We start from the raw sequence: 14,793 nt of genomic DNA, 5'->3' as shown, positions 1-14,793 counted from the left end.
CGGAAAGAAAGAAAGAAAGAAAGAAAGAAGGAAAGAAAGAAAGAGGTAGAGAGACAGGTAGAGAAAGAGCCACAGACAGAGAAAGAGAGAAAGAGAGCAAGAGATAGGGAGAGACAGAGAGTTGGGAGATATACAGAGAGGAGGAGAAATAGAGAGGGAGAAAAAAGTAGAGACAGAGAGAGAGTCGAGCTGAGAGAGACTGAAAAAGAGAGACAGAGAGACAGAGAGAGGGAATGAGAGAGACTCACAGAGAGAGAAAAAATTGCGCTGATTGTCACGAGCACATATTTTTAAAAATGTTTTATTCCAACGTTCAAAAGCCAACAGGTCCATGGAGCTGTCAACACCATCCATGGAGCGAGGAAAATAATAATAATAATCCTCGCATTTGATATAGCGCTTCTCACGTCGGGAGGACGTCCCAAAGCGCTCCGCAGAACACACTGTAAAGCGAATTGACTGTATATTTGTGGGCGAACGCGGCAGCCAATTGCGCACAGCAATGTCCCACAAACAGTCGTAGATTGAAAATGACCAATTTATTATTGTTTTTGGTTGTGGAGGGATTATTATTAGGCTCTGTGCGGAGTAAGGAAACTTGCCCGAGGTTTCGCCCTCTGCCTGGAATTGAACTCGGGTCAGTCGCTCGCAAAGCGAGTGCTCTAACCACTGAGCTGCAGGACTCCGCACAGCCGACTGAGCCAAGATAATGTTTCTTCAGACTGTAGGCGATCGACCTAAATCGTTAACTAATTTCCCTCTCCTATTGGATGCCGCCGGACCTCCTGCCCGTTCCCGCTGTGATCCTCGGGGGCTGATCGGCTGATGGGACGGTTCAGGAAGGCGTAGTTCGAGCGCCCGGCAGTCGGAATCTCCGACGCAGTTCTCTCCGCAGTAGCTTCTGCTCCTGTCTCACTCCCTGGAGAACGGCCTGGTTTTCCTGAGCTCTGCGCACGAGGTACGGGATCACTGTGTCCACCGCTCCGTAGGGCAGCGACTTGTACACCATGTAGCCGGCCATGCCTGCGTCAGAATAACAGTTACTACACCGCATCATCTGTGGCGCGGTAACAGTCACTGCACTGCCCCGCGTCTGTGTCACAATACCAGTCACCACACTACGCCGCGCCTGTGTCACAATAACAGTCACTACAACACACCATGTCTCTGTCACAACAACAGTCACTGCATCAGCGAGTGAACACCTCGAACACATACTGCACTTCGAACAGTTACTACTCCTCGAATAGTCTCTACAACGGGCTGCATCATAGCGAACAGTCACCACACCCTGCGACTCAGTGAACAGTCACTACACCACACCCTCCTGTGTCACCGTTACAGAAACGGAGAAGAGAGGACAGACACAGATGCAGACACTTGGACAGATACAGTGACCCCCACACACAGTGACAAAGACACCGACACGCACCGGCAGTGCCACACGCGGTGCCACACATGTGACAAACACAGTGACAGAGACGGACACAGTCACACACAATGACACGTACGGTGACACACAGTGACAGAGACAGTGACATACCCAGGGTGACTGACACATGGTCGCACATGCCCATCAACTGTCCAAAACAAACAATTCCATCATCTTTCTCTATGTTCAATTCCCGCATTCTGGAGTGAAAGAGTGTGTGAGAGTGAGTGTGTCTGACAGTGAAATAGTGAGACTGCGAGAGAGAGAGTGAGAGTGAGAGAGTGTGTCTGACAGTGAAATAGTGAGACTGTGAGAGAGAGTGAGAGAGTGTGCGACAGTGAAATAGTGAGACTGTGAGAGAGAGAGAGTGAGGGAGTGTGTCTGACAGTGAAATAGTGAGACTGTGAGAGAGAGTGAGAGAGTGTGTCTGACAGTGAAATAGTGAGACTGTGAGAGAGAGAGAGAGTGAGAGAGAGAGAGAGAGAGTGTGTGACAGTGAACTAGTGAGACTGTGAGAGAGAGAGAGTGAGAGAGAGAGAGAGAAAGAGAGAGAGAGTGTGTGTGACTGTGAAATAGTGAGACTATAAGAGAAAGAGAGTGAGAGAGTGAGAGAGAGAGTGTGAGAGTGATATCAGGAGACTGTGAGAGAGTGTGAGAGAGTGTGTGAGAGAGAGTAAGAGAGAGAGAGAATAGGTGAGAGTGATACAGCGAGATTGTGAGAGAGAGTGAGAGAGAAAGAGAGAGTGTGAGAGTGATATACGGAGTCTATGAGAGAGACAGAGTGAGAGAGAGAGTGAGAGAGAGAGTGAGAGAGAGAGAGAGAGTGAGAGAGAGTGTGTGAGAGTGATATAGCGAGACTGTGTGTGAGAGAGAATGAAAGAGAGAGTGGGAGAGAGTGAGAGTGTGTGAGAGTGATATAGCGAGACTGTGAGAGAGAGAGAGTGAGAGAGAGAGAGAGAGAGAGTGTGAGTGTGTGTGAGAGTGAAATAGCGAGACTGTGAGAGAGACAGAGTGAGAGAGAGAGAGTAAGAGAGAGAGTGAGAGTGTGTGAGAGTGATAGAGCGAGACTGTGAGAGAGACTGAGAGAGAGTGAGAGAGAGTGTGAGTGAGAGAGAGAGTGAAAGAGAGAGAGAGATTGTGAGAGTGATATAGCGAGACTGTGAGAGAGAGAGAATAAAATAGAGAGAGAGAGAGAGTGGGAGAGAGAGAGTGGGAGAGAGATATAGCGAGAGAGTGAGTGAGAGTGTGAGTGTGTGAGAGTGATATCGCGAGAATGAGAGAGTGTGAGTGAGAGAGTGTGAGTGAGAGAGAGTGAGAGAGAGAGAGAGTTAGTGAGAAAGAGTGAGTGAGAAAGAGTGAGTGAGAGAGAGTGTGAGAGTGATATAGCGAGATAGTGAGAGAGAGAGTGAGAGGGAGAGAGAGAGTGTGAGTGAGAGAGAGAGTGAAAGAGAGAGAGAGATTGTGAGAGTGACATAGCGAGACTGTGAGAAAGAGAGGGTGAGAATGATATAGCGAGACTGTGAGTGAGAGAGAATGAAAGAGAGAGAGAGAGTGGGAGAGAGAGAGTGTGTGTGGTAGAGTGATATCGTGAGAGAGTGAGTGAGAGAGAGTGAGTGTGTGAGAGTGATATAGCGAGACTGAGAGAGTGTGAGTGAGTGACTGTGAGTGAGAAAGAATGAGTGAGAGAGAGTCTGAGAGTGATATAGCGAGATTGTGAGAGAGAGAGAGTGAGAGGGAGAGAGAGAGCGTGTGAGAGTGATATAGCGAGACTGAGAGAGTGTGAATGAGTGATTGTGAGTGAGAAAGAATGAGTGAGAGAGAGTCTGAGAGTGATATGGCGAGAATGTGAGAGAGAGAGAGGGAGAGAGAGAGTGTGTGAGAGTGATATCAGGAGACTGTGAGAGTGTGTGAGAGAGTGTGTGAGAGAGAGTGAGAGAGAGAGAAAATAGGTGAGAGTGATACAGCGAGATTGTGAGAGAGAGTGAGAGAGAAAGAGAGAGTGTAAGAGTGATATAGTGAGACTGTGAGAGAGAGTGAGGGAGAGAGAGAGAGAGTGTGAGATTGACATAGCGAGACTGTGAGAGAGACAGAGAGAGAGTGATAAAGAGAGTGTGAGTGAGAGAGAGTGAAAGAGAGAGAGAGATTGTGAGAGTGATATAGCGATACTGTGAGAGAGAGAGTGAGAGTGATATAGCGAGACTGTGAGTGAGAGGGAATGAAAGAGAGAGAGAGTGGGAGAGAGAGAGTGAGAGAGAGAGTGATATAGCGAGAGAGTGAGTGAGAGAGAGAGTGAGTGTGTGAGAGTGATATAGCGAGACTGAGAGAGTGTGAGTGAGAGAGTGTGAGTGAGAAAGAGTGAGTGGGAGAGAGTGTGAGAGTGATATAACGAGATTGTGAGAGAGTGAGTGAGAGGGAGATATAGAGTGTGTGAGAGTGATATCAGGAGACTGTGAGAGTGTGTGAGAGAGTGTGTGAGAGAGAGTGAGAGAGAGAGAGAATAGGTGAGAGTGATACAGCGAGATTGTGAGAGAGTGAGAGAGAAAGAGAGAGTGTAAGAGTGATATAGTGAGACTGTGAGAGAGAGAGAGAGAGAGAGAGAGTGTGTGTGTGAGAGTGACATAGCGAGACTGTGAGAGAGACAGAGTGAGAGAGAGAGAGTAAGAGAGAGAGTGAGAGTGTGTGAGAGTGATAGAGCGAGACTGTGAGAGAGACTGAGAGAGAGTGAGAGAGAGTGTGAGTGAGAGAGAGAGTGAAAGAGAGAGAGAGATTGTGAGAGTGATATAGCGAGACTGTGAGAGAGAGAGAATAAAAGAGAGAGAGAGAGAGAGTGGGAGAGAGAGAGTGGGAGAGAGATATAGCGAGAGAGTGAGTGAGAGAGTGAGTGTGTGAGAGTGATATCGCGAGAATGAGAGAGTGTGAGTGAGAGAGTGTGAGTGAGAGAGAGTGAGAGAGAGAGAGAGTTAGAGAGAAAGAGTGAGTGAGAAAGAGTGAGTGAGAGAGAGTGTGAGAGTGATATAGCGAGATTGTGAGAGAGAGAGTGAGAGGCAGAGAGAGAGAGTGTGTGTGAGAGAGAGAGTGAAAGAGAGAGAGAGATTGTGAGAGTGACATAGCGAGACTGTGAGAAAGAGAGGGTGAGAATGATATAGCGAGACTGTGAGTGAGAGAGAATGAAAGAGAGAGAGAGAGTGGGAGAGAGAGAGTGTGTGTGGTAGAGTGATATAGTGAGAGAGTGAGTGAGAGAGAGTGAGTGTGTGAGAGTGATATAGCGAGACTGAGAGAGTGTGAGTGAGTGAGTGACTGAGTGAGAAAGAATGAGTGAGAGAGAGTCTGAGAGTGATATAGCGAGATTGTGAGAGAGAGAGAGTGAGAGGGAGAGAGAGAGGTGTGAGAGTGATATAGCGAGACTGAGAGAGTGTGAATGAGTGATTGTGCGTGAGAAAGAATGAGTGAGAGAGAGTCTGAGAGTGATATGGCGAGAATGTGAGAGAGAGAGAGGGAGAGAGAGAGTGTGTGAGAGTGATATCAGGAGACTGTGAGAGTGTGTGAGAGAGTGTGTGAGAGAGAGTGAGAGAGAGAGAAAATAGGTGAGAGTGATACAGCGAGATTGTGAGAGAGAGTGAGAGAGAAAGAGAGAGTGTAAGAGTGATATAGTGAGACTGTGAGAGAGAGTGAGTGAGAGAGAGAGAGAGTGTGAGATTGACATAGCGAGACTGTGAGAGAGACAGAGAGAGAGTGAAAGAGAGAGTGTGAGTGAGAGAAAGAGTGAAAGAGAGAGAGAGATTGTGAGAGTGATATAGCGAGACTGTGAGAGAGAGAGTGAGAGTGATATAGCGAGACTGTGAGAGAGAGAGAGAGAGAGAGAGAGAGAGAGATTGACATAGCGAGACTGTGAGAGAGACTGAGAGAGAGTGAAAGAGAGAGTGTGAGTGAGAGAAAGAGTGAAAGAGAGAGAGAGATTGTGAGAGTGATATAGCGAGACTGTGAGAGAGAGAGAGTGAGAGTGATATAGCGAGACTGTGAGTGAGAGAGAATAAAAGAGAGAGAGAGAGAGAGTGGGAGAGAGAGAGTGGGAGAGTGATATAGCGAGAGAGTGAGTGAGAGAGTGAGCGTGTGAGAGTGATATCGCGAGACTGAGAGAGTGTGAGTAAGAGAGTGTGAGTGAGAGAGAGTGAGAGAGAGAAAGTGAGTGAGAAAGAGTGAGTGAGAAAGAGTGAGTGAGAGAGAGTGTGAGAGTGATATAGCGAGATTGTGAGAGAGAGAGTGAGAGGGAGAGAGAGAGTGTGTGTGAGAGAGAGAGTGAAAGAGAGAGAGAGATTGTGAGAGTGATATAGCGAGACTGTGAGAAAGAGAGGGTGAGAATGATATAGCGAGATTGTGAGTGAGAGAGAATGAAAGAGAGAGAGAGAGTGGGAGAGAGAGAGTGGTAGAGTGATATAGTGAGAGAGTGAGTGAGAGAGAGTGAGTGTGTGAGAGTGATATAGCGAGACTGAGAGAGTGTGAGTGAGTGATTGTGAGTGAGAAAGAATGAGTGACAGAGAGTCTGAGAGTGATATGGCGAGATTGTGAGAGAGAGAGAGTGAGAGGGAGAGAGAGAGCGTGTGAGAGTGATATCAGGAGACTGTGAGAGCGTGTGAGAGAGTGTGTGAGAGAGAGTGAGAGAGAGAGAAAATAGGTGAGAGTGATACAGCGAGATTGTGAGAGAGAGTGAGAGAGAAAGAGAGAGTGTAAGAGTGATATAGTGAGACTGTGAGAGAGAGTGAGATAGGGAGAGAGTGTGAGATTGACAAAGCGAGACTGCGAGAGAGACAGAGAGAGAGTGCGAAAGAGAGTGTGAGTGAGAGAGAGTGAAAGAGAGAGAGAGATTGTGAGAGTGATATAGCGATAATGTGAGAGAGAGAGTGAGAGTGATATAGCGAGACTGTGAGTGAGAGAGAATGAAAGAGAGAGAGAGTGGGAGAGAGAGAGAGTGAGAGAGAGAGTGATATATCGAGAGAGTGAGTGAGAGAGAGAGTGGGTGTGTGAGAGTGATATAGCGAGACTGAGAGAGTGTGAGTGAGAGAGTTTGAGTGAGAAAGAGTGAGTGGGAGAGAGTGTGAGAGTGATATAACGAGATTGTGAGAGAGTGAGTGAGAGGGAGATAGAGAGTGTGTGAGAGTGATATCAGGAGACTGTGAGAGTGTGTGAGAGAGTGTGTGAGAGAGTGAGAGAGAGAGAGAGAATAGGTGAGAGTGATACAGCGAGATTGTGAGAGAGTGAGAGAGAAAGAGAGAGTGTAAGAGTAATATATTGAGACTGTGAGAGAGAGAGAGAGAGACAGAGAGTGAGATTGACATAGCGAGACTGTGAGAGAGACTGAGAGAGAGTGAAAGAGAGAGTGTGAGTGAGAGAAAGAGTGAAAGAGAGAGAGAGATTGTGAGAGCGATATAGCGAGACTGTGAGAGAGAGAGAGTGAGAGTGATATAGCGAGACTGTGAGTGAGAGAGAATAAAAGAGAGAGAGAGAGAGAGTGGTAGAGAGAGAGTGGGAGAGTGATATAGCGAGAGAGTGAGTGAGAGAGTGAGCGTGTGAGAGTGATATCGCGAGACTGAGAGAGTGTGAGTGAGAGAGTGTGAGTGAGAGGGAGTGAGAGAGAGAGAGTGAGTGAGAAAGAGTGAGTGAGAAAGAGTGAGTGAGAGAGAGTGTGAGAGTGATATAGCGAGACTGTGAGTGAGAGAGAGTAAAAGAGAGAGAGAGAGAGAGAGAGTGGGAGAGAGAGAGTGGGAGAGTGATATAGAGAGAGAGTGAGTGAGAGAGTGAGCGTGTGAGAGTGATATCGCGAGACTGAGAGAGTGTGAGTAAGAGAGTGTGAGTGAGAGAGAGTGAGAGAGAGAAAGTGAGTGAGAAAGAGTGAGTGAGAAAGAGTGAGTGAGAGAGAGTGTGAGAGTGATATAGCGAGATTGTGAGAGAGAGAGTGAGAGGGAGAGAGAGAGTGTGAGTGAGAGAGAGAGTGAAAGAGAGAGAGAGATTGTGAGAGTGATATAGCGAGACTGTGGAGAAAGAGAGGGTGAGAATGATATAGCGAGACTGTGAGTGAGAGAGAATGAAAGAGAGAGAGAGAGTGGGAGAGAGAGAGAGTGGTAGAGTGATATAGTGAGAGAGTGAATGAGAGAGAGTGAGTGTGTGAGAGTGATATAGCGAGACTGAGAGAGTGTGAGTGAGTGATTGTGAGTGAGAAAGAATGAGTGACAGAGAGTCTGAGAGTGATATGGCGAGATTGTGAGAGAGAGAGAGTGAGACGGAGAGAGAGAGCGTGTGAGAGTGATATCAGGAGACTGTGAGAGTGTGTGAGAGAGTGTGTGAGAGAGAGTGAGAGAGAGAGAAAATAGGTGAGAGTGATACAGCGAGATTGTGAGAGAGAGTGAGAGAGAAAGAGAGAGTGTAAGAGTGATATAGTGAGACTGTGAGAGAGAGTGAGAGAGGGAGAGAGTGTGAGATTGACATAGTGAGAGTGTGAGAGAGAGAGTTTGAGTGAGAGTGAGAGATTGAAAGAGAGCGAGAGATTGTGCGAATGTTATAGCGAGACTGTGAGAGAGAGAGAGAGAGAGAGAGAGAGAGAGAGAGAGAAAGAGAGAGTTAGAGAGAGTGAGAGAGAGAGAGAGCGTGAGAGTGACATAGCGAGACTGTGAGAGAGAGAGAGAGTTAGAGATAGTGAGAGAAAGAGAGAGAGTGTGAGAGTGACATAGCGAGACTGTGAGGGAGAGAGTGAGAGAGAGTGTGTGAGAGTGATATAGAGAGAGTGAGAGAGTGTGAGACTGACATAGCCTGTGAGAGAGACTGAGAGAGTGAGAGAGAGAATGTGAGTGAGAGAGAGAGTGGGAGAGTGATATAGCGAGAGAGTGATTGAGAGAGAGAGTGAGTGTGTGAGTGTGATATAGCGAGACTGAGAGAGTGTGAGTGAGAGAGTGTGAGTGAGAGTGAGAGAGAGAGTGTGAGCGTGACATAGCGAGACTGTCAGAGAGAGAGAGAAGAGAGTTAGAGAGAGTGAGGGAGAGAGAGAGTGTGTGAGAGTGACATAGCGAGACTGTGAGAGAGAGTGAGAGAGAGTTAGAGAGAGTGAGGGAGAGAGAGAGAGAGAGTGAGAGTGACATAGCGAGACTGTGAGAGAGAGTGAGAGTGAGAGAGAGTGTGTGAGAGTGATATAGCGAGACTGTAAGAGAGAGAGTGTGTGAGAGTGACATAGAGTGAGAGAGTGTGAGACTGACATAGCCTGTGAGAGAGACTGAGATACTGAGAGAGAGAGTGTGAGTGAGAGAGAGAGTGAAAGAGAGAGAGAGATTGTGAGAGTGATATAGCGAGACTGTGAGATAGAGAGAGGGAGAGAGAGAGTGTGTGAGAGAGTGTGTGAGAGTGATACAGTGAGACTGTGAGAGAGAGAGAGAGAGAGAGAGAGAGAGAGAGAGAGAGAGAGAGAGAGAGAGAGAGTGTGTGAGAGAGAGAGAGAGAGAGAGAGAGAGTGAGAGAGAGAGTGTGAGAGTGATATAGCGAGACTGTGAGTGAGAGAGTGAGAGAGAGAGTTAGAGAGAGAGAGAGAGTGAGAGAGAGAGAGAGAGAGAGAGAGAGAGAGAGAGTGTGTGTGTGAGAGAGTGTGTGAGAGTGATACAGCGAGACTGTGGAGAGAGAGAGAGAGTGCGCGAAAAATCAGAGAGCGCCAGAGGGAATGTCTTCCGAGACAGTGAGAGCGCCAGAGTGAGGGGGAGAGAGATAGTGTGATCGTAGTGTGCGGAGATGCGGTGCGAGATGTAGGGGGAGATGTGGGGAAGAGGGGGAGATGTGGTGGAGAGGGGGTGGAGGGGAGATGCGGGAGCAGACGGGGAGATTGGGAGGGAGAGGGGGGAGATGTTTGGGGGGGTGGAGGGGTAGTATATGGGGGAGGAGGAAAAGGGGGGGGAGATGTGGGAAAACTTGGGCAGGAGAGGGTGGGAGATCGGGGTGGTGGGGGGGTGTTGGGGCGTAGACCCCACCTGCCAAGAGTGTGTTGAACCGAGTGTTCATTGTGAGTGGCCACGATGACGCGATACTTGTCTCTGTGTTTCGCGCTTAATTCCAACAAATGGTCCAAAACTCTCTGGTAACTGAACAAAAATAATCACGTTATACCCCCTCTCCGCCCTCTCCCCCCCCTCTCCCCCAGGCCGTTTGGTGAATATTGCCTGTGCCGACATCTCGGTGGATAGTCAACATTTTCACTCTTCCCCCCTCCCCACCCACCCCCTCACATCTCCGAGACGTCTCAAAGTGCTTCGCAGGATATACCGTCCAGTGAATCGGCTGTACGTTTGGTCGGGGGAAACGCAGCAGCCGATCGCGCGGGGGGGGGGGGGGGCGGCGGCGGCGGTTCCCACACACGGTCGAGAATGGAGCGACCGACTTTTTCACGCGGAGCGCGTGGGGTTCTGTCGCCCGGTGGTCCGAGCGCTCGCCTCGCCGGCGAGAGGCCCGGGTGTGATGCCCGGGTCGGCCAAAACCTTGGCCCACGTTTCCCGACCCCGCGCGCGCCCCGATAATAACCCCTCGAGAAAAAAGACGCAGTCGTAAGAATTGGTCGCCTCCGAGTTGTGGTTTGTGGGTTCGCGGTGGGGAGACTGTGTGTACGGCGCTTTGTGCAGCTGGTGTACGCGGTGGGGGGTGGCAATGTCTTTGTGTGTTGAGGGCTGTGTGCGTGGGGTGGGTGGTGGGGCTGTGCATCTGTGTTTCTGAAGGAGGGCTTTGTGTATGTGGGGGTGGGGGTGTGGGTGGGTAGGTGTGCGGGATGTGTCCGTGTTGGGGAGCTTTGTGGGTGTGTATTTGGTGGGGGTTTATGGGCTGTTTGTGTGGGGGGAGCGGTGTATGTGTATATTGTTGGGGCGGCGCTGTGTGTGAGTATGTATGGGTAGCTGTGTGCGTGGGGGGGGGATGTAGAGGGTCTGTGCATGTGTTTGTTTGGGGCTGTGTCGTGCGTTTGTGTGGGTGTTTGTGTACGTGGTGGGGGTTTATAGGTGCTATGCTGTGTATGGAGGGCTGTGTGGATATAGCGGTGTTGTGGGGGGGGCTGTGTGTATATGTGGGGGGGATGGGTGTGTGGGAGGCCTTGCGTGTGGGTGTGTATGTGGTGGGGAACTGAATGTGTGGTGGGGGCTTTGTGTCTGTATGCGGGAGGGCTGTGTGCGTATATGAAAGGGGCTGTGAGCGCGTGTGTATGTTTGGGGCAGCTGTGTGTGCATGCGGAATGGGGGCTATATGTATGTTAGGGGGGGCTGTGTGTGTGGGGGGGATGTGTGGGTGGCTGTGTGGAGGGGGTGCTGTGTGTGTGTGTTTGTGGGGAGGCTTTGAGTGTATGTGGTGTGGGTCATGGGGGTTGTGTATGTGGGGCTCTGTGTATCTGTGGATGGGGGTGTGTGGCTGTGTATGAGTGTGCATGTGAGGGGTGTTGTGCGTGTATGTTGGGGGAGTGCTGTGTGTGTGTGTATGTGGGGGAGTTATGGGGTCTGTGTATTACATGTGTGTCTGTGAGGGCTGTGTGTGTGTTTAGGGGGTGGCGTGTGTTTAAGTTGGGGTGTGATGTTTGTGTGGATATGTGGGGGTGGTGCTGTGTATGTGGAGTGGCTGTGTGTGGCTGTGTGTATAGGTGTGTGTGTGGCGGGGAGGCTTTGTGTGTGTATGTGATGGGGGTTATGGGGGACCGTGCGTGTATGTTGGGGTCTGCGTGTCCGTGGGAGGGGTGGGGGGGGGCTGTGTGTGAGTGTGTATGTGGCGTGGGGGATTGTGCGAGTGACTGTTCGTATGTGGGGGGGCTGTGTTGGGGGGAGGGTGGGGACTGTATATATGTGTTGGTGCGGACTGTGTGTGTATATGTTGGGGAGTGATGTCGGTGTGTATGTGGTGGGGGCTGCGCGTGGGGCGCGTTGTGTGTATACGTGGGGGGAATGTGTGCGTGGGGTGGTGATGTGCGTGTGGGGGGTGTGGGCTGTGCGTGTGGGGAGAATGTGTGCATGGGGTGGCCCTGTGTGTGAGGGGGCAGTGGTGTGCGTGTGTGGGGGAGGGCTGTATGCGTGTATGCGGTGGCGTGGGGATGGGGGGAGCTCGGTGTGTATGTGGCGGTCGGCCTGTGTGTGTGTGTGATGAGGGTGCTGTTTGTTTTGGAGGTGCTCCATATGGGTGGGCTTTGTGTATGTGGGGATGCGAGTGTGGGGGGGGGGGGGCACTGTGTGTGGTGAGGCTGTGATCTTTGGGGTGCCTGTGCGTGTGGTTGGAGGGGCTGTGTGTGTACGTGGCGGGGCTGTGGCTGGGTGGACGTGTGTGTCCGGGGTTATGGTGTGTGTATGTGTGTGGCTGTGTACAGATGCACGAATCGTGAGAGGTCTGTGGGCGTGGGGATGCTTTGCTTGTTTGTGTGGTGGGGTTTTATTGTAGGGGGGGGTCTGTGTTTGGATGTGGGGAATGTGTGTATGGAGGGAGGGCTATGTGTGTGGGGTGGGGTGGGCTCCATGTGGATTTGAAGGGACTGTGTGCTTTGGGGGTGCTCTATATGGAGGGTTGCGTGGATGTGTGGGTGGAGGTGCTGTGTATCTTCTGTGGTGCGCTGTGTATGTGGGGACTCTGTGTGTGTGTGTGTGTGGGGTCCGGCTATTTGTGTGGGTGTGTAGGGTGGGGGTGTGTGTGTGGTGTGGGCTGTGGTGTTTGTGAGCAGGGGGGGGTGTCTGTGTGGGGCGTAGTGTGTGGAGGGGTACTGTGTGTGTTGGGGGCTTTGTATAGGGAGGCTGTGTGTGTGTGGGGAGGGGACTCTGTGTGTGGGGGGTGCTGTGTGTTTGGGTGTGTGGTGGAGCTGTGTATGTGTGTGGGGGTTGTACGGGGCGCTGTGTATGTGCGTGGGGGGGGACTGTGGTGTGTGTGTGTGTGGGGGGGGGTCCGTGTTTGTGTGGGAGCCTGAGTGTGAAGGGTGACTGTGTGTGTGTGTGTGTTGGGGGCTGTTGCGTGCGTTGGGGCCTGTGTGCGTACATTATTGGTTGTCTGTGTGTGAGGGGGAGCTGTGTGTGTACGGGGGTTTGGTTGGCTGTGTGTGGAGGGAGGGCTGCGTTGCGTGGGGTGGCTGTGCGTGTATGTAGGTGGGGTGCGTTTGAGGAGAGGGGGATGTGTGCATGTGTGTGCGCGTGTGTGTGTGGGGAGAGGAGGGGATGCGTGTGGATGGCACCTGATGTTAGTGGCCTCCCAGCTCTCAGCGATGGGGTCTGACCTCCCCTGGGTCAGGGCTGATGCCCTCTCCTTATCCATATACGCCCCTCTGACCAGTTTCAGTCCGAAACACACTCTCCGTTCCGCAGCTGTGTGTATATCAGCCGCGATCAGCTCCGAGACGGCCTGCGGGCAGAGAGAGGCAATGTAACGCTCCCTCTACACTGCGCATCCGTCCGCACTCCCCGGGGTCAGGGTTAGAGACGCAGTAACGCTCCCTCTACACTGTGCGTCCACACTCCCGGGTGAGGGTTAGAGACACAGTAACGCTCCATCTGCACTGCGCGTCCGTCCGCACTCCCGGGTCAGGGTTAGAGACACAGTAACGCTCCTCTACACTGTGCGTCCACACTCCCAGGTCAGGGTTAGAGACACAGTAACGCTCCCTCTACACTGCGCGTCCGTCCGCACTCCCAGGTCAGGGTTAGAGACATAGCAACGTTCCCTCTACACTGTGCGTCCACAATCCCAGGTCAGGGTGAGAGTCGCAGCAACGCTCCCTCTACACTGTGCGTCCGTCCACACTCCCAGGTCAGGGTTAGAGACGCAGTAACGCTCCCTCTACACTGTGCGTCTGTCCACACTCCCAGGTCAGGGTTAGAGACGCAGTAACGCTCCCTCTACACTGTGCGTCCACACTCCCAGGTCAGGGTTAGAGACACAGTAACGCTCCCTCTACACTGTGCGTCCACACTCCCAGGTCAGGGTTAGAGACACAGTAACGCTGACTCTACACTGTGCGTCCACACTCCCAGGTCAGGGTTAGAGACGCAGTAACGCTCCCTCTACACTGTGCGTCCGTGTACACTGCCAGGTCAGGGTTAGAGACTCAGTGAAACACTCTCACCTTCAGGTAACACTGATATGTGTTCCATATCCAGGCTTGTGATGAATTAAACTTCGCCATCATCGTCATGGTGACCAGGGACAGAGCCGGGTTCAGGTACGTGTATTCAGCATCAAGGAGGATGCGTACGCGCCGTCTGACTGCGTACTGCGAGCAAATAATAACAACAACAACAACAACAAGATTCCATTTATAAACCGCCTTTCACGTCAGGAGGACGTCCCAAGGCACTACACAGTTGGGTCATGACCGAGCAGGGGGGAAATGGTCAGGGTAAGGGGAGGGAAGGGAGGGAGCGAGGAGGGGAAATGGTCAGGGTGAGGGGAGCGAAGGGAGGGAGCGAGGAGGGGGAAGAGTGTCGAGAGGGGAGCTGAAGGCTCGGTCAAAGAGAAAGGTTTTGAGACCGGCCTTGAAGGAGGAAAGGGAGGAAGCAAGGCGAAGGCACTGGGGGATGGAGTTCCAGAGCCTGGGGGCTGAGAGGCTGAAGGCCCGACCACCGATGGTAGGGCGGTTGGGGCGGGGACGTGGAGCAGACCGGAGCAGAGGAACGGAGGCTACGGGCAGGTAGGTAGGGGGATCCTCTAGGGGATGGGGAGCCAGTGGAGCGAGCGAGGGTGGGAGTGATGTAGTCGCGAAGCCTGGTGCGGGACAGTACACGAGCTGCAGAGTTCTGAATGACCTGCAGCTTGTGGAGGGAGGTGGCGGGAAGGCCGGCGAGGAGAGAGTTCCCATAGTCCAGCCTTGAGGTGACAAAAGCGCGAACCAGGGTTTCAGCAGCGTGAGGGGTGAGGTAATGCCGTAGTCTGGTGATGTTCCGGAGGTGATGGAAGACGGTGCCATTGTGGTGCGGATGTGAGGGAGAAAGGACAGCTCAGGGTCGAACAAAACGCCGAGGTTCCTGACTGGCTTTGAGTGGAGAGTGCAGCCTTGGATGCTGATGGTGTCAGCGCCTGAGGTGCGGAGGCGCTGACGTGAGCCAATCAGGAGGGCCTCGGTTTTTCGCACGTTCAGCTGAAGAAAGTTGTCTCTCGTCCAGGACTCGATGTCGGACAGGCAGCTGTCAGGACATCGGTGGTCGTGGAGTTGAGAGTAGAGGAGGAAAGGTAGAGTTGGGTGTCATCCGCATACATGTGGAAGTTAACTCCATGTCTGCGGATGATGTCACCAATAATAATAATAATAATATTAATCCTTGCATTCGACATGGTGCGAATAACACATCTTTCAGATGTCTCAAAGCGCTTCACAAAACACACTGTGAAGTCAA

General features: G+C 51.7%; 1 protein-coding gene across 1 annotated transcript; it reads right to left on the bottom strand.

The window, feature by feature from the left end:
• Positions 1-770: 770 nt before the first annotated feature.
• LOC121851961 (hydroxyproline dehydrogenase-like) lies at positions 771-13,673 on the bottom strand (the record flags this gene model as incomplete). Its single annotated transcript, XM_042346025.1, has 5 exons — positions 771-1,023; positions 1,544-1,632; positions 9,433-9,543; positions 12,639-12,805; positions 13,527-13,673. Coding segments are annotated over 5 exons (702 nt in total), but the record flags the coding sequence as incomplete, so codon positions are not given.
• Positions 13,674-14,793: the final 1,120 nt, after the last annotated feature.

The sequence above is a fragment of the Callorhinchus milii genome, unplaced genomic scaffold (genome assembly GCF_018977255.1).
Source record: "Callorhinchus milii isolate IMCB2004 unplaced genomic scaffold, IMCB_Cmil_1.0 Scaffold249, whole genome shotgun sequence".
Lineage (NCBI taxonomy): Eukaryota > Metazoa > Chordata > Chondrichthyes > Chimaeriformes > Callorhinchidae > Callorhinchus > Callorhinchus milii.
The sequence above is the reverse complement of the archived record's forward strand: the minus strand, read 5'-3'. Positions and strand labels throughout refer to the sequence as shown.